Here is a 21026-nt window from a genome sequence, read left to right as displayed (position 1 = left end):
AATTATGATTCAATTAAATGTTAAACTTAGTTTTTTTAATCAATTGCAACCAATAACTTTCAAATATATTGTTTCGTTAAATTAAAAACAGTTTCTGCATTTATTTGATTAAATCGCGCTTTCGTATACCAAAACGAGGTTTTTGCACCCGGCCCCCATATAAATTGCTTCAAAATTGGAGCATTTATAGCATAGTAAAAATTTCAAATGGGGTGTGATGAAAATTTGACTAGTAAAAAATACATTTGTGACTGAAATGTGAAAACTGAAGAAATCACATGGCGATGAAGTCATTTAATTTTTTTAACTACCAAAAATGAAAATTTTCAGGAAAATTCGAGAAAATTGACGGCTTAAAACATGGTACTCGTATTTCGATCGACCGAAATCTGCGGAAGGCTTAAAAACGGCGTTTCCTCCAATGTGACGATCGGACGCCGGTCAATCGTTGGTAACCCGTTTCGGAACGTGAAACGACACACCCACCGCCCTCGGCCGCCCCGCCCACCCTTCTTTCGCACCCTCTCCAGGAGGACACATGTTCACAGCTCAGGAGCTGATAAGGTTTCACTCGGAGCGGCGGCAAAGACGAGGGTCGGCGGCGCCACACTCGAGGAATCAAGTCCACCCGGAATTGGGGAAAATTCGCTTCCGCCAGAACCTCGCGGGAGCTCAGAAACTTCCTGTGTTTTACGCTTCGGTTCCTAGGTAAAATATGTATTTGTTTTTGTGTGTGGGCTACAGAGGGCCTTGAGCGATGCTGCATGCTGAACGATCTGGCACTGATGCAATTGGAGCTGTTAAATAATTCAAGAGCCAGTTTAAGTTCAAGGACTTGTTTACAGTCAGATGCATCGGATTTGAGTTGTCAGCGAATTTCGCCAAGGCCTGGCAGGAGACGACCCCCCCCCCCCCCCCCTCCGTCAATGATTTCATCACATATCACGTATGGTTTATGTATTCGGAAATAAGGAATTGCGAAAAGCTCAAGGAGGGGTGATCGAGTGCCGATACCGGGTACGGGTATCAGGCCGATATCGACTCGAGATACTAAGGCAAAATTTTTTTTAATGCAAGTATTTTTTTTGTGAGTTTAACCCTTGTGCGGTATTTTCTCCAAAACGTTTGATCTTGAAATCAAAAGCACTGAAAGAAGAAACTAGGGAACTGAAATTTCACCCAGATGGTGACATCAAAAGTCAATATGGCAGAAGCACTTAGTTAACACAATACCGGGAGTGTGGAAAAAAATGATGAAAAAATAGTCGCAAGAGTTAATATTTCTACTTATCATGTGATGACACACACAAGTCTTAACTCATTCGCTGCCATTGACGGCTATACTCGTCAAAGATCCATTTGACTGGGCAGGCAGTGAATACCTCATTACCAGCCCAGTTAAAATGGATTTTTTGACGTCTATAGTGGTCAATGGCAGTAAATAAGGTAAACCCTTAAATGCCAAGAATGACGTAAGTCGTCCATTAGAATGAAAAGGTTCAACGTCAAAGACGATTTATGTCTTTTTTTTCCATTAGGTGTGGTTGATATGAGTATGATGTGCTCACGCTAGAACCCTTTAAGCGCTGGAGTATTTCCAATAATATATATTTTTTATATGTGCTTTTACATGTGTTTATTAGTGTTTTAATATCACTTTTTCAAAAACTTGCAGCTTGAAAATGGCCGCTGATAAAGGCAGTATTGCCAGGGTGCAATTTAACTAAATTTAAAGGATGTATGAAGCTGAACAGGAAGTTGGCCGTTTCGGTTTGAAACTGACATTTTCAGTCAATTTCAGGGCTCAGAAAAATTCGCGGAGTTTGACAATTAATGTGGGGAAAACAAAGTGATGAAATGAATGAATGATTAAAATTATTATTGCATTAATGACATATTTCAGGATAGTGTAAGTTCAGAAAACAAAAAAAAACATAAAGTCGGTATATTAATAAATGTTATTATTTTAAAAACCCAGATTCTCCCCCATAATGGTTCGACCCAACTTGTCACTTGCCACCACTCGTTACCTGTCAAGTTAATAAATTATTTTTATGAACAGATCTTCACTAGATCCCAAAAGATGACACATTAAGTTGAATATTTTTCCGTGGACATATATTTATTCATAATTATTAATTTTTGAGAACAAGTCTGAAACTTGATGTTTAGAAGTATTTATTAATAATCAAATTAATGATTTATTTTTTGTGAATAGATCTCAAATGCTTTATGTTTAATATTTTTTGATTATTTTTGTGGACAAATATGGCATGTTTTAAGTCCCTTTTTTAAAACGCAAAAATGCTTTTATCGCAAAAATGCTGAAAAAAAAAGTTTGAGAAGCACTGTTTTGGAATGCGCTGATTTTCTGCAACCCTTTCCTCCTCAGCTGTCGCTTTCCGAGATTTATCTCGGAGCTAAAACAGGCAGGTTATGGCGCGTGGGCGGGTGTTAAGTGCGGTGAAGGGGGCGATGTGGTAACAAGACCTCTCTTCACTCCTCGTACCTACCAGAATATTTCCGAAAAAAAGACCTCTAAAACAGTGGTTCTCAAATGAGGGTACGGGAACCCCTGGGGGTACTTGAAGGAACCTCACGGGGTACAAATACAACACATAAAGATGCAAAAATCCTAATTAGAAATAATTATTGAACCACTAAATTGTTTCAGGAAAATATACATTCAGAAAATTAACTTTATGTTCAATAGGTTATTCAATTTTATTATTGTAAAAAGCCAGATTCTCCCCCGTACTAGAATGGTTCAACCCAACTTGCCACCTCTCGTTACCTGTCAAGTTAATGATTTATTTTTGTGAACAAAAATTCCCCAAAAGACACTTTTAAAAAAATATTTCTCTGTGGACAAGTATTTATTTCTAATGATTTTATTTTTATTTTCTAATGATTTTTTTAGAATAGGTCAGACGCTTTATGTTGATTATTTTTTGCAGACAAATATTTCTTAATGATTAAGTTATTTATTTTTGTGAACAGATCTCTATTGTGATCCCAAAAGAGGACACTTTAAATGAATGTTTTTGTGTGGACAAATATTTATTTATATTTATTTAATTTTGAGAATAGGTCAGACACTTTATGTTGAATAATTTTTGCAGGGAAATATTTCTTAGTAATTAAATTATTTATTTTTGTGAACAGATCTCTATTATGATCCCCAAAGAGTTTTTTTTAAATAATACTTTTTGCTTTAATATAACTTTTGATGTTTTTCTGTGGAAAAAACATTTATTTATTATGATTTTTTTTTTCAGAACAGGTCTGACACTATAGGTTTATTTTTTTGTGGACAAATATTTATTAAAAATTCAAGTCAATGATGAATTTTTGTGAACAAATCTCTATTTTGATCCCAAAAGATGGCGCTTTGTTCAATATTTTTATGTGGACAAATATTTATTCATAATTATTCCTTTTTGAGAACAAGTCTGACACTTTCTATTGATTTTATTTTTGGACAAATATTTCTTAAAAATAATTAATTTTTTAATTTATTACAGACCTCTTCTATGATCTAAAAATGGACACTTTGTTTTGATTATTTTTTGTGGACCATCACAAAAAAAATTTGAAAGGTTCTAAAGTTTAATAAATCACACTGATGGCATGTTTTGAGTCTTTTTTTTTTTTTTTTTTCATCTCAACACACATGTGCAGGAAGACGAAGCTTAGCCGAATCCCAGGCTTGGGAAATGGCTTCAATTACAGAGGATGAAAAGCAATTACATTAAGCGGCCTCCCCGCGGACGAGCCCCTTTCACAGCTAACAGGGACTTACCTCCAGCCTTACGTAATTGCATCCGACCGGCAACGCGCTGCCGGTAAACATCGGGAGACGGCGACCTCGGTTGGGGAATTAGCGTGGCGAAGGCGAGGGGCCTTAACGTAATCATGGCCGACCTGGCGACGAGCCGGTGGCCGTCGTGCAAGTTTATCTTCAACAATGTGCTCTTTTATTTATCACGCTGTAGATGCATACCAATCCTAATTGGATCATATTTCACTGCCGTGTTGCTAATTTTGTCTTGACCCCGCCTTCGCTTTCACTCTCCGGTACTCTCGGGTCTCCAGCAGAGCAAAAATGCAGGTCGATATTTAACCATTAATCGCTCGTTCAATCCCAGAGATGTGTTATTATGTTATTATTATTATTTTTTTTTTAATGACCATACATTCAATCCCAGGTACAGTATTCATTCTTTTTTTCCTTTTTGTTTTGTTGGCTAAAAATAACTGGAACAAAATTTGCTGAGCACTATGATTACCGTAAGTTTTGGAAAATAAGCTACAACTTTTTTCTAATGATTTGAGCCCTTCATATTCAGAGTGGCTTATCTGCAGTGTTTTTACTGGCCACCAGGGGGCAAATGTTTTATATATATATATATATATATATATATATATATATATATATATATATATATATATATATATATATATATATATATATATATATACTATGTATTTTACTTGAAGATGATTATGATTTAGTATCAAAATATATGACTGTGGCTAGTTTAATTATTTTACCAAATGTGCATGCTAGCAATCTACTCTCACCAGTATATTTATTGTGTAGGTTTATTTAATGGTAATGTTTACATTAATTAAATTAATAAATTAAATGGTATGGTGACCATTTAATTGGACAAAAATAATGTATAACAACTACATAGTAGCAGTATATTTTAAATAAACAACATAAACAAAGTTTCCAATTCAAAGTACTTTCGACAAATTATTGGCACATTTTTTAAAAATCATGTATTGAAAAAATCTTTACTTATTTGTTTATTTGTATTTATTAAATATTAGTAAAACCGTACTTTATGTAAATTTGTGGTGTCAGGAACATTTATTGTCGTTCTGCAATAATTATGATAAATCAACCTATCGGCAATGGCACTCGCCACTAGGTATTAAAATGAGCCAGTTTTGCTCAAAATAGAACGTTGTTATCCTGTTTTTCCAAGCATGTATATGTTTAAGTGCCTCTACCCATCGACTTACTTGAATGAAACTTCCAAAGTCATTTTAAGAAGCGCTGTGACTTGTTTCTGGTGACAAATTGCCTTCCGAAGGAGTCAAGCCCACAATTTACTTCCGCGGGTGTCTCTCTAATTGCTTTAAATGCTCTTCTCCGAATGTGGTGAGCTTTTAGCAGAGGATGAATGAGTGCGCGGAAGCAAAACAAGGTTCCTAAAGACTTTCAGTTCAACACGTGTTTTTTTGTTTTTTTTAGCCATGTCGCTGACAAGCATTGTCCCATCCAACAAGAGGAAGAAGGCCAACAAGATCATCACTGACTTGACCAACGTCAGCCAGAATGGTACAGTAAGTCACACATGAACACGTGCAAAAGTGATGCTATAAAATACATTGAATTAACCGAATGACGCTATTTGATTTGTTTTAGGTTTTGAATTGATATTTTTTATCAGGCAAAATAAAACTTACAAGGTAATTTTGTATGTTGTTGATTTTCCTGCAATTTTTGCAACATTCCATTGAGCAGCGCTCAAACTATGTCAACAAACAGAAAATTCTTTGTTGACTGGTGTTTCACCTCAAGACAGTAGGTGGCAGTAGAGACCACTTAATGGCTATGCCTTAAAACTTTAAGGTGATTAATGATTAAGTTATTTATTTTTGTGAACAGATCTCTATTATAATCCCCAAAGAGTTTTTTTAAATGATATTTTTCGCTTTAATATCACTCTTTCTTTCTTTCATGTCACGGGCTACAAAGACGGATGCCACTGAACAATTTGAGCGGTTGAAGGAAAAAAAAATCATAAATCAAAAATCATAAATATAATTGTCAGAGTTATCAATAATGAGAGACTGGAGAAAACCCAAAACTCTGAGTCAAACACGTTGTTCTGTGGCTCTCCTCATTTTATTCCAAAGATTACAAAGAAGGCGGTTACAAGTTTCAAAATAATACCATATAAGGAATTGTTTATGTCTGTAGTGTGAGTGTTTGTGTGTGTGTGAGTGGGTTAAGAGATGTGCAAGCAATATGTTTTTATATGATAACATATATACATATATACAACTATTCCATCAATAATAAATAATAAAAATAATAAAATATAATTTACATAATAATATAAATAATAAAATAATAATATATACATATATACAATTATTCCATCAATAATAAATAATAAAAATAATAAAATAATAATATAAATAATAAAAATAAAATAATATATAATATAATATAATATAATATAATATAATATAATATAATATAATATAATATAATATAATATAATATAATAATTATCACACTTTTAAAAGCATTTACAAAATTGTGCACATGGGGCATCAATCCAAGTACCGGTAAGCAAATTTGTGAATAATTTAAGATCGTTGTTTCCAGTCCTGTATTCGTTTTTGCACCGTGGCGTACCGTGTGATTTATCAAACAAAAAATACAAGCTTTGCCTGAATAGAGGTCGCGAACCGCTGTCACTTTGCGTCGTCTTATTGTCATCGCATCTGAGTCGGCATGACATTTGTGTGTTTTGGCTCACGCGGCGGCTTATCCTGCTTTAGCCCCGTATTTTTGCTCCAGTTAATGCCCACTCACCCATCCATTATATCTTGTCACTATCGGATCTTTTATCCCCCCCCCCCCCCTCTACTCCTACACACTTCTGTCCGGCTGTGAAATCCCCTATATGCCCCCCCCCCACCCGTCTGTCCATTTTCCTCCAGTCAGCAGTCAAGCTCCGCTTTCACATTCTTCTGAATTAACGCTCAAATCAATATCCCCGCGGGAGAGTTCACTTTGCTCAGCAGCCTCAATTATTTTCTCTCTCTCGCCGCGCACACACACACTCAAAAGACACCCACAGGTCTGATTTACGAGGTCCCCGGCGAAGGGTTCTCCGCAGCATGGCAATGCTAACTCCCCGTTTTATAGGAAGTGAAAAAATCCATCACGTCCCTCTGTGAGAGTGGGCGGTGGCCTGGTTGAGGATTTCCCACCACCATGAAAAGCAAACCTTTGTTCTGATTACTTTGACCTACTGCTTCTTAGCGTTCCCGCTGGTTTTACCAGTACACTTCCTCTAACGCCGCACAACAGGTTTATGCTATAATTCATTCGGAAAACGAGGCTGGGCAACGAAATGAATAGAGCACAAATAAGTGGCTTCGAAAAACTGTTTTCTAGTTGCTGTTTTTGCGCTCAGAACAATAAAAATGATACTTCAACGCTAGCTTGGAGAACCTTGCCGCTTTTTAAATCTCGGTGTTTTTTTCTTCCGTGTTTGAGAAATACTGTTTTGCTTGGGGTCCTTGAACACATTTGCAGTTTGTTTAACATGTGCATATTTTTTTTACCGTGTCAGTTTCTGCTAGTGTGCTAATTTGGCTAGCAGAAAATGCTAGCATACTAGCAAACCCTAGATAACTTACGTCGGCGATGGTACTTTATGATCCTCTGTATTTTAACCCCTGGGGAAAATTTTGACCCAACGAGCTTTTTGATGTTTTCGATGTGTGATATCAAAGGAAAAGGATCCAAAAAAAAATAGGAGGGTAAAAAATTGCATAGATTGTCAAAACATGATGACTTTCAATATGCCACACTGCTGTCCCTTCTGAATGCTTGCAAACGGGAGGCCAAGAGGTACACCATAAAGGTGTTAAATTTAGCCCATGTCAGGCTCATTTACTGCCATTCAAATTTGGAAATATTGCCATTTTTTGACATATTGAAATCCCCATGTTTTATCATGTATCCACCCCGATTCTTTAGCATTAATCCTTTCAACGACAAATCACGAAAGAGGTGCAATAGAAATTTTGGTGTTGACACCCCATAACCACCGGGTGGCACTAGTGGTCAACTTATGACATTCGACGATTGGCTTAGCCTGGACTCCCAAAATGCAAAAGTCTCCCAATGTCATAATGCTCAAATATCTGAATAATCAACTGAAAATGACATCATCTGTGCTCACGGCTCACCATGTGACATTCACAAGCTGAGCTGTGATTGGTTGTTACCTGAGTTTTTAGTGCTTGTCATTTTCAGTCAACAGTAAGTACAGCAGTGAAATTTTTTTCTAAAAATAATCGTTTTACAAGAAGAAGAATTTTGTTATCAATTTATCACAAACAAAAATATTTCACTGCTGAAAATGGTGAATGAGTGGACATATGACACATGATGACAAAAAAAAAAAAAAAAAGGAGGAGGGCCATATAAATGATGTGGCGGGCCAGATTTGGCCCCTGGGCCTTCAGTTTGGCACCAGTGCTCTAAGGTGACTGATTTGGAGTCCATCACTCTAAAATTAAACCTAAAATTTAAAAAAAGGGACTAAAAACTTGGTTGTGTTCCTCCACTAAGCATCGGATGACGAGTCTGACCCCGAGGCCTCGGAACTGAATCTGGGCACCAAGATCAAGACTCCCAAAGACGTGATGCTGGAGGAGCTCTCGCTGCTCACCAACAAGGGCTCCAAGATGTTCCGCAAAAGACAGCAACGTGTCGACAAGTTCATCACGACCAACGAGAACATGGTGGGAAAAAAAACCCATACGTTGAGTAGATTCCAGCTTGGACTGAAAGTTCTCTTTTGTATTCCAGCAGAACCTGCAGAACCTTCTTATGTCCCCTCCCCCTGTTCCGCCGAAACCGGAGATACCAAAGGAAGAAGGTACGTTTGTGAGTCATCATGTGTGAGAAGACACCCAATTTTCTCAGTCCATTCATCTTATGGCTTCTCTTCAGTCGTGCAGGCGGATGAGATGGTGGACAAGGAATCGGAGAAAGAGAGGAGGAGGAGGGAGTACGTTCGCACCTACGTGTCGCCATGGGAACGGGCCATGAAGGGCAACCAGGAGCTGACGGCCACCATGCGAGCCAGCATGCCTGGACCCAGCAGGGTCCAGTTTCCTCAGTACAAGAGTTTCAACAGGTAAACACCCCAAAAAATCTTTGCTCGTCTTTGTTTACGTTGCTACTGGTTTGTATGCGTTGCTAAGACAACGGCGAGATGTTTTTTTTTCTTTTTTTCTGTGTGTGTGAAGCTTTTCTGAGCAGCGCAAACACACCTGTAATGAGGTTTCCCACTGAGACAACATGTACGCCCCAGATGTGATTATCTCAAAACCTAATGTGATCCCTTGATCTTTTCCTGATGCTCTTAATGGCGAGTGCGGGGGAGAAAGACGCCGTGGCATTCGAAATCACAGTAGGCATACAATGACATTTAAAGGACACGAGGTGGACGAAAGTATTGGGACAAAACATAGTTGGGAATGGGTCTCTAAGTGCCAACTCTTCATTTTTGAAAGATATGCTATATAATCGAACTTTCTGCTAGCGCATCTATTTCTGTTGTGTATGTGTAATCATTAGCATGTTGACTGAATTAGCGGTTCTCACATGGGAGGGACGAGTACCCATGGGGCTATGTGAAGGCACTTCAAGTGATATGTGAAATTTTAGCAGGGTTTGTTCCAGTATCAGCAAATTTAATGCTTTTTAATGCCGTGACAGGAAAAGCTAGTTGTCTTTTCAAATTAAGAGCAAACTAAATGGAACATGAAGCAGCATATGGATTCATTTCTTTTTTATCCCGTGATAAGAGCAAGTGGAGTTTTCTTTTCAAATTGAGAGCTTAATAAATGGAACGTGAAGCAACTTATTGCGGTTTGCTAATTGTGACTCCTCAAAAAATGATGAATGGCTTTATTTCTTTTCGATTGCGCGGCAAGAACAAGTACAGTTTTCAAATTAAGAGCAAATTAAATGGAACATGAATCAACTTATTGCGATTTGCTAATTGTGATATAGTGACTCCTTTGAAAATGTTGTATGGCTTAATTTTTTATTATGGCTTTATTTCTTTTTAATCCCATGACAAGAACAATTACAATTTTTGTTTCAAATTAAGAGCAAATTAAATGGAACATGAAGCAACGTATTGCTTTTATACAGATTTTTTCTCCCACTTTGCTACCCCCAGGACAGCATTGCCCTTTGGCGGCGTGGAAAAGGGCTCCAAGCTGATGGTGTTCGAGCTGCCCGACCTCGGCGCCGACCCCGACGAGCTGGAGCCGCTGCCCTCCCTGCAGGCGGACATCCGCTCGCGGCCCTCCTTCAACCGCACGCCCATCGGCTGGGTGTGCAGCGAGGACAACACGCACATCCACATGGACCTGGACGCCATCCCGTTTGACGGAGAAACCGACGATCTCTGAACGTACACTTTTGTTGATTGCGTTTCAAACCCAATAACATGGATTGCTGTTTAACGCATGGAAATGATGAAATCTCACTTGTTGGAAAAATTAGCCTAGCGTAGCGTGTGTGAAAGTACTAACGTGTAATTAGTAGTGAAAGAAAACAAGCACTCTGCACTCTTAATGTAATTACGCAAAAAAGTTACTCTTCAGAGAAGGTGCCAATTGTTCCTTGTGTCTCACAGTGTAATTAAAAATAAACAAAATGTATAAATGACCTCAACGCCAAATAGCTGCTTTATTTCTGGATGATCGTTGGTTTTTGAATGTCACTGTCCTATACCCAAGCTCAATTCTGGGTCAAATTTGAAGACTTTTGGAATGTTATTAACTACACCCATTAAAAAAAAACAAAAAAAAAAAACAATGTATCATCACTCATAAAGGTCCCCAACACACTTGGGGCCCCCAGAAAGTCATTTGTTGCTTCAAAGTCATAAATCTATTCTGTCGCATTCTCAATCATAATGTACTTACATGCATTTGTAGGCATTTTCAAAGATGTGTTCTTGACCTTATGTATTATCGCGCAAAAGGGGCCTCAACATACTTGGGGCCCCAGAAAGTCATTCATTACATTTATTATCAGTCTCTGTCTCAATCATGATGTACTTTGGAGCTCCTCACATATTTTACCATCTGCACACATTATCAAAATGTTATTAACCTTCTGTATCATTACTCAAAAGGGTCCCCAATATGCTTGGGGCCCCCAAAATATTCTTCATTGCTTCAAAGTCATAAATTCACTATCAGTCTTTATGTCAATCATAATGTAATTTGGGGCTTCTCACATTCAAAATGTTTAACCTTATGTATCATCACTCAAATAGGTCCCCAACATGCTTAGGGCCCCCAGAAAGCCATTCATTGCTTCAAAGTCATCTACTATCAGTCTCTAGCTAGCACAACCATTATGTGCTTTGGGGCTCCTCACATGTTTAACTATCTACATACATTATCAAACTAGATATTATTTAAACATTTAATGTTCAAACAGTACACTGCCATGGCATTAATTTTTTTTTAGACATTTTTATCCGGTTGTGTGCGGTGTTTATTTATTTTTTCTCACGTCCAACATGTGCCTCGGCTTAATACAGGTTGGGAAAGTGCCCGAGATAATCACCCGCCGGCATTATTAAATGACAGGGCTGCAAATGGTGGCGGGAACACGATCCAAGTCGAGGAGTATTATGGTATGCGCGACCTCTCACACTGGTGGCTCGGGCTGTGACTGCAAAGCGAGGCTGGCGGGTGTCAAATGTTGGACAGATGTCCTCTGCATGTTGCTGTCAGCATCTCCAGCGAATGTGTGTGTATGGACGAGAGGCACACACACACACACACACACACACACACACACACTTATTAAACTGCCGCTGGAAGGTGAAGGATACGCAGGTAACCCGCGGGATGACGTCATCCCCTCGCACAGTCAAGTTAACTTCACCGGTAGGCGGCGGCATCGGGATGAGCGGACACTTGAGGAGGTATCGCGAGAGTTGCGGCGTGCCGCGCGACCGCAGCGCTGGATGGACGGCGCCGGTGGGGGCTGCGTGGAGCCGAGCCGAGCCGAGCGGATACGCCCACGGCTCAGCCGCTTCTCCGACGTTAAATCACACGGTGGGACACGCGAGCGGACGGAGACTGGCGGCGACGGCATCCGGGGTGAGTAACGAACAGCTTGTGTTCGTGCTGTGCGGGCGCGCGTGCACGTGACTCCACGGCTGGTGATGCAGAGGTGCGCGCGCGCGCGCGCGTTGGGGGGTGCAGAGTGTTACCCGTCATCATCAGCATCGTATGCGCGTCTGTGTGGGATGCAGGCTCACTATTTTGCCTTGGTGCGCGAGCATCTTTTTTAACTTCGTCTTTTCTAACAGTCACAGGTGTCCGCTCGGGCTGAGACACTTTTGGGCCTTGGCTTACGTTTTGGGGAGGTTCTGGTGGATTGTGGGAGGGTGGACTTGTTGATGGAAGAGTGAAAATTATATATACATATATATATATATATATATATATATATATATAAATATTCCTTCCTGCATCTCCAGGTTTGATGATGAGGTCGCGCGAAGGTGCGTCGGACTCGTTGATAGATGGGCGAGAAACCGCAGCCTCTTACCGGGGCCCGTTCACGCTCCAGTGTCAGCAACTGCCGGGTGGCCGCTTCATTGATTTAACGTTGCGGTTCCCAGATTGATGACTTTGGACGTCATCGCCGCCGCGATGCTGGCGGCTTGGCCAATCTGAACGCGCACACGTTAACGCAAAAAGTAGGTAAAGTGTGTGTGATGCCAAGGAAAACTAAAGGTGTTGGAAGGGGGCCTCAACATGAACATTTTGACTTTGCAATGTGGGGATCAGTTTGTGACACTTTTAACCTGCCACTAATATACAAATATATGCCCATTTTGCAATTTTGCATTTCAAGATTTTTTTTTTCCGTGTGTGCTGGGTTGAAAGCGGAAACTGGAGTCCCTAACTTCACCACAAGACACAATTCGGCAGACAGTGAATTAATGTGCATGTGCAAGTAACTAAACTACAGAATTTACAAACGTCTGCTAGTTTGATGCTAATATACAATGCAAGAGTATAAAGCATAACTAACAAAACTAGCACAGATATTTCTCTTGGTTTAAAGCAATGGATATGAACACAACTGGTGTAACAGCACAGGTAGACAGACAACGGCAATAATCAAGCATATATTCTTTATCCTCTGTGAAGAATTCTTGGCTTGTTTATAGCTGTACTTTCTGCTGTTGAAGACTTTTAAATTTCCCTGAAAAAAATAAATTTATTTAAAGATTATGGAACGATTTTGATAAAGTACCAATACCATAGAGTGTTATATTTCTGATGAAAAATCACATTCAGATTTTTTTAGGATTCATTTCAGAACAGCGCATATATTTTTAATGTTTTATGACAGTTTCATTTTTTGGGTGTTAAAATACAAAATATACAAAGCCATGAAAAACCATGTCAACGCCATTTTATTTTGTCTTATTTCCAAGAGACGTCCTAAAACCTGAATCCTTTTGTTTACAAATTTGAACCAGGTGGCCAAAATCAGCTTTGAAAATCTTCTCTCATAGCAAGTGTGATGACTCATTTTTTTAAGTGACTCCTTGTTTCATTTACACATTAGTAGTAGTAGCCAGCTGAGATAGGCGCCAGATAGCCAGCTACCCCATTTTCTGTGTCTAGAAAATGGATGGATGGATGGATAATAAAACTCTTAGATTTCAGAGATACGAAAATTTACCCTTGTGCTGTAGTTTGTCCAATCTTTTGATCTTTACATCAAAGAAATTTCACATCAAAAAGAAAGCATTGAAAAAGACAGTAGGGAGCTGAAATTTCACCCAGATGGCGACAAAATATCAAAGTTCAACATGGCATAACCTCTTAGTTATCACACTACCAGGGGTGTGTCATCCCTTGGCTGAAATACTGCAAGAAGAACATTAGCCCAAAATGGTCAAAATACCACAAAAAGGGTATAAAATTCGTTTTTATCCAGCAAAATATGCAACATATGTACTTAAATAGGATACTTGAGCATATTCCTCATTTGCATTGCGTCCTTGTGTATTCAAATGTGTTTTTCCAAAGCCAATGTGGAGCTTTAGAAGTCTGGAATGATATAAACTGGATGCCTTCCAGTGTTTTTTTTTTTTTTTTCGCGCGCACATGTTCCAGTGTTTGTTGCCACTGTGGCTCATCCGGGGAAAATCGTCCAGGGGGAGGCGGGGAGGAAGTTTAATCCTAAAAATATTCCAGCTTTGGGAGCGATTCACTTGATTTGACTAACTGTGACTGCTGACAGTCTGCGTTTGGCGCCGCTCTCGCAAGAAAAGGAGTTTCAACAGCTTGCCGATGAAGGACGACGCAAAACATTTTAAAAGGCACCTGAGCCGTTTTACGAGCGTCTTCTTTTAACGCGAACATAATGGCTTTGCGGATTTACTGTATGTTTTTACAGCCTGCCGAGATGTAATCAGCTTATTAAACGACTTCTCACTGGTCACCGGGAACATTGTTTTGATGTAGTGCGGCCCGACCGGGCCTACTCAAACAACCTTACTGTCAGATGCCCTTTGGGGGGGTCTCGGAGACTATCATTTTACCTGACTTTTACAAGACTTTTATTATTTCTACGTTGCGGGGACAGTTATCAGTGGTCGGGAAATATTCACGCTGTGGCCTTATGGTTTTATGCCGCTTACCTCATCTGATATTATACGCAATTAACAGGCCATTAGCAAAGGACGGCATGCCCTCGAACGCACAGGATATATCATTTAAAAGTTGTCATTGGAGTTTATGTAAAAACTATTATCAAAGGCACTGGAGGATTTGGCGGGTTATTCCCCTTTTTTTTCGGGCTAGAGGTCGCGACTTTTTTCTTATGATTTGAGCCCTGCGGTCTGTTGTTCAGTGTGGCTTATCTGCAAGGTTTCTTTTTCGTTTTTTTGCTAGCCTCCAGAAGACAATCCACCGGTAAAGAAAATGTGTTCAAGGTGTGAACAAATACGAATAATACTGAAAAGATCAATGGCTGCGCTCAAAAAGAATTTTAGAAGTATAGTATTAAAAGTATAAAAAATATGTGTAAATTGAATTCGATCAAGACATTCATTTGACTTCCCCTATAACTGAATACCTCGAGGAGAATTTGGCTTGCCAGATCGTCTTGTGATTCTTTAGCTACGGTCTCCCTCATTTTTAAAACTTATACTTAAACACATTTTCATTTTATCACTTTTGACTGAGCATGAGACTGAATTATTTTACAGTTTTTTTAATGTCCGTAATTCATTGTTTTACTTGTCCTTGTTATTGTATGACTAAAAATTGTGGTTGTATAGAGCGATGGGTATTATAAAGTGCTGGATGAATAAAGTTGAATTGGGAGGTTCTGGCAATGGCAGTTTTGAGCAGAAAGTTCTTGGAAGAAACTACCTTTGCATTCTTAGAGGTGAACTTTCCAACAATACCAGTCGTGTCCTTTTAAAACATCACAAAGAGTCTGAACCAGGATTTTGGCTGTTTCAGCAGCACGCTGATTCTTACAACTGGAATTAACTTTTGATTAGAAATTCGCACAGGGGGAAATTCAACACTTGCTCCCACGTTTTCGGGGATGAGCTATCGAAAGGTCTCATCTACGTCCTTTTTGTGTCTGCGCTGGGATTTTGGCTGTTTTCATTTTCACAAATGAAAGTACGTGAGGGCACTTAAGGGGTTTCGTGAGATTGTAACAGGGTTTCTGCTGGCTTTTTTTCTTTTCAAATTAAGAGCAAATTAATTGGAACAGGGAAGCACTATACCAACTCCTATATTATATTATATTATATTATATTATATTATATTATATTATATTATATTATATTATATTATATTATATTATATTATATTATATTATATTATATATTATGTTACAGCACTTCTGTATTTTAAGTCCCACCCCCTTACCCAAACATGCTTAAGGTTAGGGGTTTTCTGGCTGAAAAAAAAAATTACAGGGAAAAATACTAATTGGAAAGTACGTTTATGTTGTAAAATTGTTAAAAAAGAGGAACAAATTGGTAAAGGTTTCCTTGTGTTTACTTAACCCTTGTGCACACACTTTGCAAACTATACACATTGTATTTTTTTTTTTTTTAATTTTGGAAATGCTTTTAAAGGCACAGTTATTTACATTTTTTTTCCTTCGACCATTCAAATTATTCAGTGGCATCAATTCTATCCATACATACAGTATGTAGGTTACATTTATTGAAACCCACAAAAAATGAAATCGTCTTTGTAGTCTGTGACGTGACGATGACACTTTAAGACATAGCCATTAACTAGTCTTTACCGCCACCTTCTGTCCTGAGGTGAAACACAAGTCAACAAAGAATTTTTTGTTTGCTGACATAGTCTGACCGCCGCTCAACGGATTGTTGCAAAAATCGCAGGAAAATCAATGTCATAAATCCTACTAAAATGCATCTCAAAAATTGTAATGATAATGGTTTTATATGGTCCAAAATTTGGACTCTGATTATATTTGTACACACAATCTTGCACGTCTAACTGCAATCACATAGAAATGTCAGAATCGTTGCATTTTGACATTTTACATGTTTTAATCATCTGCTGGAAATTTCAGCTCCCTTGTGTTTTTTTTCCCCATTGATATCATAAAAAACTCAAAGGAATTTCCATAATTTGTAACATAATGGCTCTAGGGTTAAAAAAACAAACAAACATTGGTTTATTTTTTCAGTATGAATCAGTCAGAGACACGACTTGTTGACCCCCCCCCCCCCCCCCCCCCCCCCCCCATGGGATTATTGAGAGGTTTTGCTTTAAGAAAGCGCAGATTAAACAATAGTAAAGGATGAGACAGGAGGGAAGGATAAGAAACACAAACTCCGGTGTCTCCTTTCACTTCAACCGCTTCGCCGTCATGACTCTTCTTTGACATTTTAAATCTAACATCCCACTTTATTCCTTTTGTCAACCTCTTCACTTTGTTTCCCCCCCGACCCCCAAATCCTCACGCCACTTTCCAACACGGACCGTAAATAAGCGTGGTTACGTAACAGCCTCCGTATTAAACGCATTCTTTCAATTTTCGATCGGACACGTGCCGCGATGCTGCGTCGAGCTTGTGGCGTACGGTCACACGCTCTATGCGGGGAAACGACCTTGAAGAAAAACCCAGACTGCGGTGCGCCTTCGCACGTCCACGCGCCGCTCGAGGACGTATAACTTTGTACGAAACGTTAAGCGGGAGGAAGTGCGGCGAGAAGAGGATGAACTCAAGGCTCTCCCTATTGTCAAACGGGGCTATTTGAAGTTACACATAACCCACTTAGAAGGAAAGCGACTGCGTGTACGCGCGAGGTCATGCGTGTCAAGTTTTCTTTTTCAAAAAGAAAGATGAATGGGGAGAGTAGAGGTCACTGCAGGGAAAAGTGGGGGAAGCAACAAGGAGAGGTTGTTGAAGAAAAGTTCAACAGGCTTTTCAGGTCGATGTGTGTGTGTGTGTGTGTGTGTGTGTGAGAGACAAAAAGCTTTTGTCCTTGGTGACATTGGGACGCTGACACGCTGACACAATCACTCGAAACAATGGCAAAAGTCAAATGCTATCGTTACATTTGTACCGTAACCCCCCTGTTGTGTTTTGCACAAAAAGTTGAAGAAAACATGCGATTATTGTAAATTTCAGATTATAAACCGCTATTTTTTTCCCACGGTTTAAACCCTGGGATTTATAATGCAGGGTGGTGTATCTGCAGTTTTTTTAGTGGCCACCAGGGGGTAATATCCCTGTAAACAAAGAGAAACAGAAGAGGACTCAATATCGTTATTTTTGGTAAAGTGCGCCTTCAATTTTAAAACTGTTTCCACATACAGGGGGCACCGCATTATAAGGCGCATAGAATAGAAGCTACAGTCATGGCTGGAGTTAAGGTAAAAAAAAAAAACGTTTATAAAATATAGTTATAACTTAAATGCAAAGGTAAAATTTGAAGAATTTACACGGCGATTAAGTGATTTTTTCTTCCCCCGAAAACGAAAACATGAACTGTATTTTCTGCACTATAAGGCACACCTAAAAGCCTTAAATTTTTTTTTAAAGCTGATGGTGCGCCTTATAACCAGGTGCACCTTATATATGGATCAATATTGAGATTCGTAGATGGGGAATGAAGTGATAAAGTAAGCTTTATCTGTTTCTTTTGTGTGTTTACGGTTGAACAAGGTTGCTCATATTGACATTGCGTTATTATGCTATTGAGAGTTTAGAGTTATTATTTGATTTATTATTGTTATTGCTTTCAGTATTGCTATATTGTGATTGAAAAAGTTTGAAAATATGTCATTAATTGAGGGTGCGCCTTATAATCCGGTGCGCCTTATATATGGAAAAAGTTTGAAAATATGTCATTAATTGAGGGTGCGCCTTATAATCCGGTGCGCCTTATAGTGCGGAAAATACGGTGATTTATACACTATATAAGGTGCACTGTCAACTTTTTAGAAAATTAAAGGCTTTTAGGTGCGCCTTATAGTGTGGAAAATACAGTATTGATTCGATTACTTTGCATAATTAATTACTAATGTAATTGATTACTTATATGTGAGTTTTTACATATCTTTGATAATTATTGTATCCTTCCATTTTGAATGCAGTTCTTGGTGTATATTCACTGCTTGTAGATATTCCAGGTGTACTTTGTCAATATATCTATGCAGCGTAAATACCGTACGTCCGAATGGCAAACTTGTGACAGTTTAGCAGAAACAGATGTCTTTCCTCGGGACTCTTCGCCGGCTCCCATCGATCGGCGAGTAATCATCGGCTGTCGTCCTGACAAAGCGTCCGGGATTATTCTGACCTCCCAGGGCGACGTCACGACTTTGCAGCGTGACTCACGCCGGCCGCGCTGATTGTTCTTCACGGGTGTGAACGTCACCAGGAGCTCCCGTGGCGTTTAATCACCCAGTTTACAGTATCATCTTTTCCAGGAAAAATTTTATGTGGGAGTGTCATAACACTTTAGGAGTTGTGGCATTTTGTTACAAATTATGGAAATTCCTTTGATTTTTTTCATGGTCATTAAAAAATCAAACGGAAAAAAATATTTGGGAGCTGAAATTTCTAGCTGATGATTAAAACATGTACAATTTCAAACTGCAACGATTCTATGTGATTCGAGTTGGACGTGCGAGATTTTATGTACATATGTAATTATTGTCCAAATTTTGGACCATATAAAACCATTATAAGTACAATTTTTGAGATGCATTTTAGTAGGATTTATGACGTTGGTTTTCTTGCGATTTTTGCAACATTCCGTTGAGCGGCGGTCAAACTATGTCAGCAAATAGAAATTTTTTTGACCTGTGTTTCACCTCAAGACAGTAGGTGTCACTAGAAGCCATCTTTGTTGAAAATGAGATCACATGCGCTCAAGGCTCATGTAAGAACCAATCGATTCTGGGTGTGATCGTAAGCTGATCTGTGATTGGTTGTTCACTAAGCCCCGAGTACATGTGATGTCATTTTCAAGCGACAGCAAGAGGCAAAATGTCATTTTAAAGCTATTAATCGTGACTTTTTACCCCTGAAAATGTTGAATTCTAATAATCGTTTGCATATGTGACCTACAATCGACAGAGACGTTGTGTGAAACTTTAGAGGTCATAGTCTACGACCCCTAAACAGTTTTGATGCAACGCTTCGGATTTGAAAAATTCCTCGGACGTAGAATACTCGCGGACGCCGTCCGGCTTCAAAGCGGCAAAGACGACGACCCCGAAGGCTTCGCGGGGTAAATTTACAGCCTCTCCTCTGGGTTTCTAATGGCCGCCAGTGCAGTGTCAGGCAATTTGATTGACTTGTGCCTTGACTCGCTGTGGCTTCCAGGAACTCGCCACCATCAATACACATCATCATCAGTCGTTGGCCTCATGTGTCTCCGTGTGTGTGTGTGTGTGTTGTGTGTGTTAATATCACATGGTTCGGCTTTTCCTCCCGCGTGCCTGCTGCTTGGCCTATTTCCATGGTAACGAGCAGAAGATACGGGAATACACACGTGCGAGCACGCAGGCCATCATATATAAGAGGCCATCTCGGTTGTGCGAGGCTGGGTAATCAGAAAGACGTTGTGTGATCGCACACTCCGCAACCACTCAGCGGGATATGCGCGCTTGTGTGCGCACGCAGATAGCAGCCATATATAACGGCACTTGTGCGAGCTTGCTTGTGCGAGACAGTGGGGTGTAGGCAAAAAAAAAAAAAAAGGTGTGATCGCACTCTCGGCGGGGCACGCACACGTGCGTGCGCAAACACACACACACATACACAAACAGTCACAGTACACTAAAACAGAAGTTAGTGATTCTGTTTGGGAGAGGGAAAATGGCAAACAGTCATCGCTGCCAAATCCCCACATAAATCCTTTTGGCAAGTTGCATTTTGTGTATTTACGCACAAATGTGCTGAAAGTGATTTTCTGTTCGAGATGGATGGATGCCGCTAGCTACATATAGCTAGATAAAAATAGCAAGCTAGAGATTAGATAGATAGATAGATAGATAGATAGATAGATAGATAGATAGATAGATGGATGGATGGATGGATGGATGGATGGATGGATGGATGGATGGATGGATGGATGGATGGATGGATGGATGGATGGATAGATAGATAGATAGATAGATAGATAGATAGATAGATAGATAGATAGATAGATAGATAGATAGATAGATAGAGAACTAGCTAGCGAGATGGATAGCTAGAGCCCTAGCTAGCTAGATAGAGCACTAGCTAGCGAGATGGATAGCTAGAGGCCTAGCTAGCTAGATAGTGCCCTAGCTAGATACCAGTAGGTAGATAAAGCCCTAGCTAGATGTCGGTAGATAGGTAGAACGCTAGCTAGCTAGATAGAGCCCTAGCTAGATACCAGTAGATAGATAGAGCGCAAGCTAGATATCAGTAGATAGATAGAGCGCTTGCTAGCTAGATAGAGCACTACCAAGCTAATGAGACCGTCCGACACATAGTGCGCTCGCTAGCAAGATAAATGGCTAGAGCCCTCGCTAGCAAGATTGCTAGAGCCCAAACTAGCGAGGTAAATAGAACGCTAGCTAACTAGATGGAACAGGAATAAACAAACTCTGGCCCGGGGGCCGTATGCGGCCCGTTAAGCTTTTTA

The 21026-nt window shown here is 39.5% G+C and overlaps 2 protein-coding genes across 5 annotated transcripts in view; both read left to right on the top strand.

Annotated features, from left to right (window-relative positions):
* The first annotated feature begins 571 nt into the window (after window positions 1-571).
* On the top strand, window positions 572-10488 carry myoz1b (myozenin 1b). Of its 3 annotated transcripts, none has more exons than XM_088439303.1 (6): window positions 572-708; window positions 5267-5353; window positions 8396-8568; window positions 8636-8705; window positions 8780-8966; window positions 10020-10488. In XM_088439303.1, the coding sequence occupies exons 2-6, from the start codon at window positions 5269-5271 to the stop codon at window positions 10252-10254; spliced, it is 750 nt and encodes a 249-aa protein (XP_088295429.1). In that variant the 5' UTR covers window positions 572-708; window positions 5267-5268; the 3' UTR covers window positions 10255-10488. The 3 variants fall into 3 exon arrangements, with proteins under 3 accessions (XP_088295429.1, XP_088295428.1, XP_088295427.1); XM_088439302.1 differs by lacking the exon at window positions 572-708 and adding an exon at window positions 4085-4208 and having other exon boundaries at window positions 8639-8705; XM_088439301.1 differs by lacking the exon at window positions 572-708 and adding an exon at window positions 4085-4208.
* Window positions 10489-11805: 1317 nt separating this feature from the next.
* The window catches only part of LOC148409717 (ubiquitin carboxyl-terminal hydrolase 54-like), a 48224-nt gene continuing 39003 nt past the window's right edge, over window positions 11806-21026 (top strand). For both annotated transcript variants that reach the window (XR_015868391.1, XM_088439063.1), the window contains exon 1: window positions 11806-11967. The gene's annotated coding sequence lies outside the window, so the exon portion shown is untranslated. The remainder of the gene's footprint in view (window positions 11968-21026) is intronic.

Source organism: Hippichthys cyanospilos, chromosome 17 (genome assembly GCF_059441005.1).
Source record: "Hippichthys cyanospilos isolate Australia breed blue-spotted pipefish chromosome 17, RoL_Hcya_1.0, whole genome shotgun sequence".
NCBI lineage: Eukaryota > Metazoa > Chordata > Actinopteri > Syngnathiformes > Syngnathidae > Hippichthys > Hippichthys cyanospilos.
Note: the sequence above shows the minus strand (reverse complement) of the source record. Positions and strands in the feature narration are given on the sequence as shown.

Bases quoted from the DNA above. Each gene is read 5' to 3' on its own strand.
- myoz1b (XM_088439301.1), top strand. From the start codon at position 4,151: ATGTGTTATTATGTTATTATTATTATTTTTTTTTTAATGACCATACAT. The intron at 5,354-8,395 runs GTACAGTAAGTC...TCCTCCACTAAG, and splicing joins GACCAACGTCAGCCAGAATG to CATCGGATGACGAGTCTGAC. The intron at 8,569-8,635 runs GTGGGAAAAAAA...TTTGTATTCCAG, and splicing joins TCACGACCAACGAGAACATG to CAGAACCTGCAGAACCTTCT.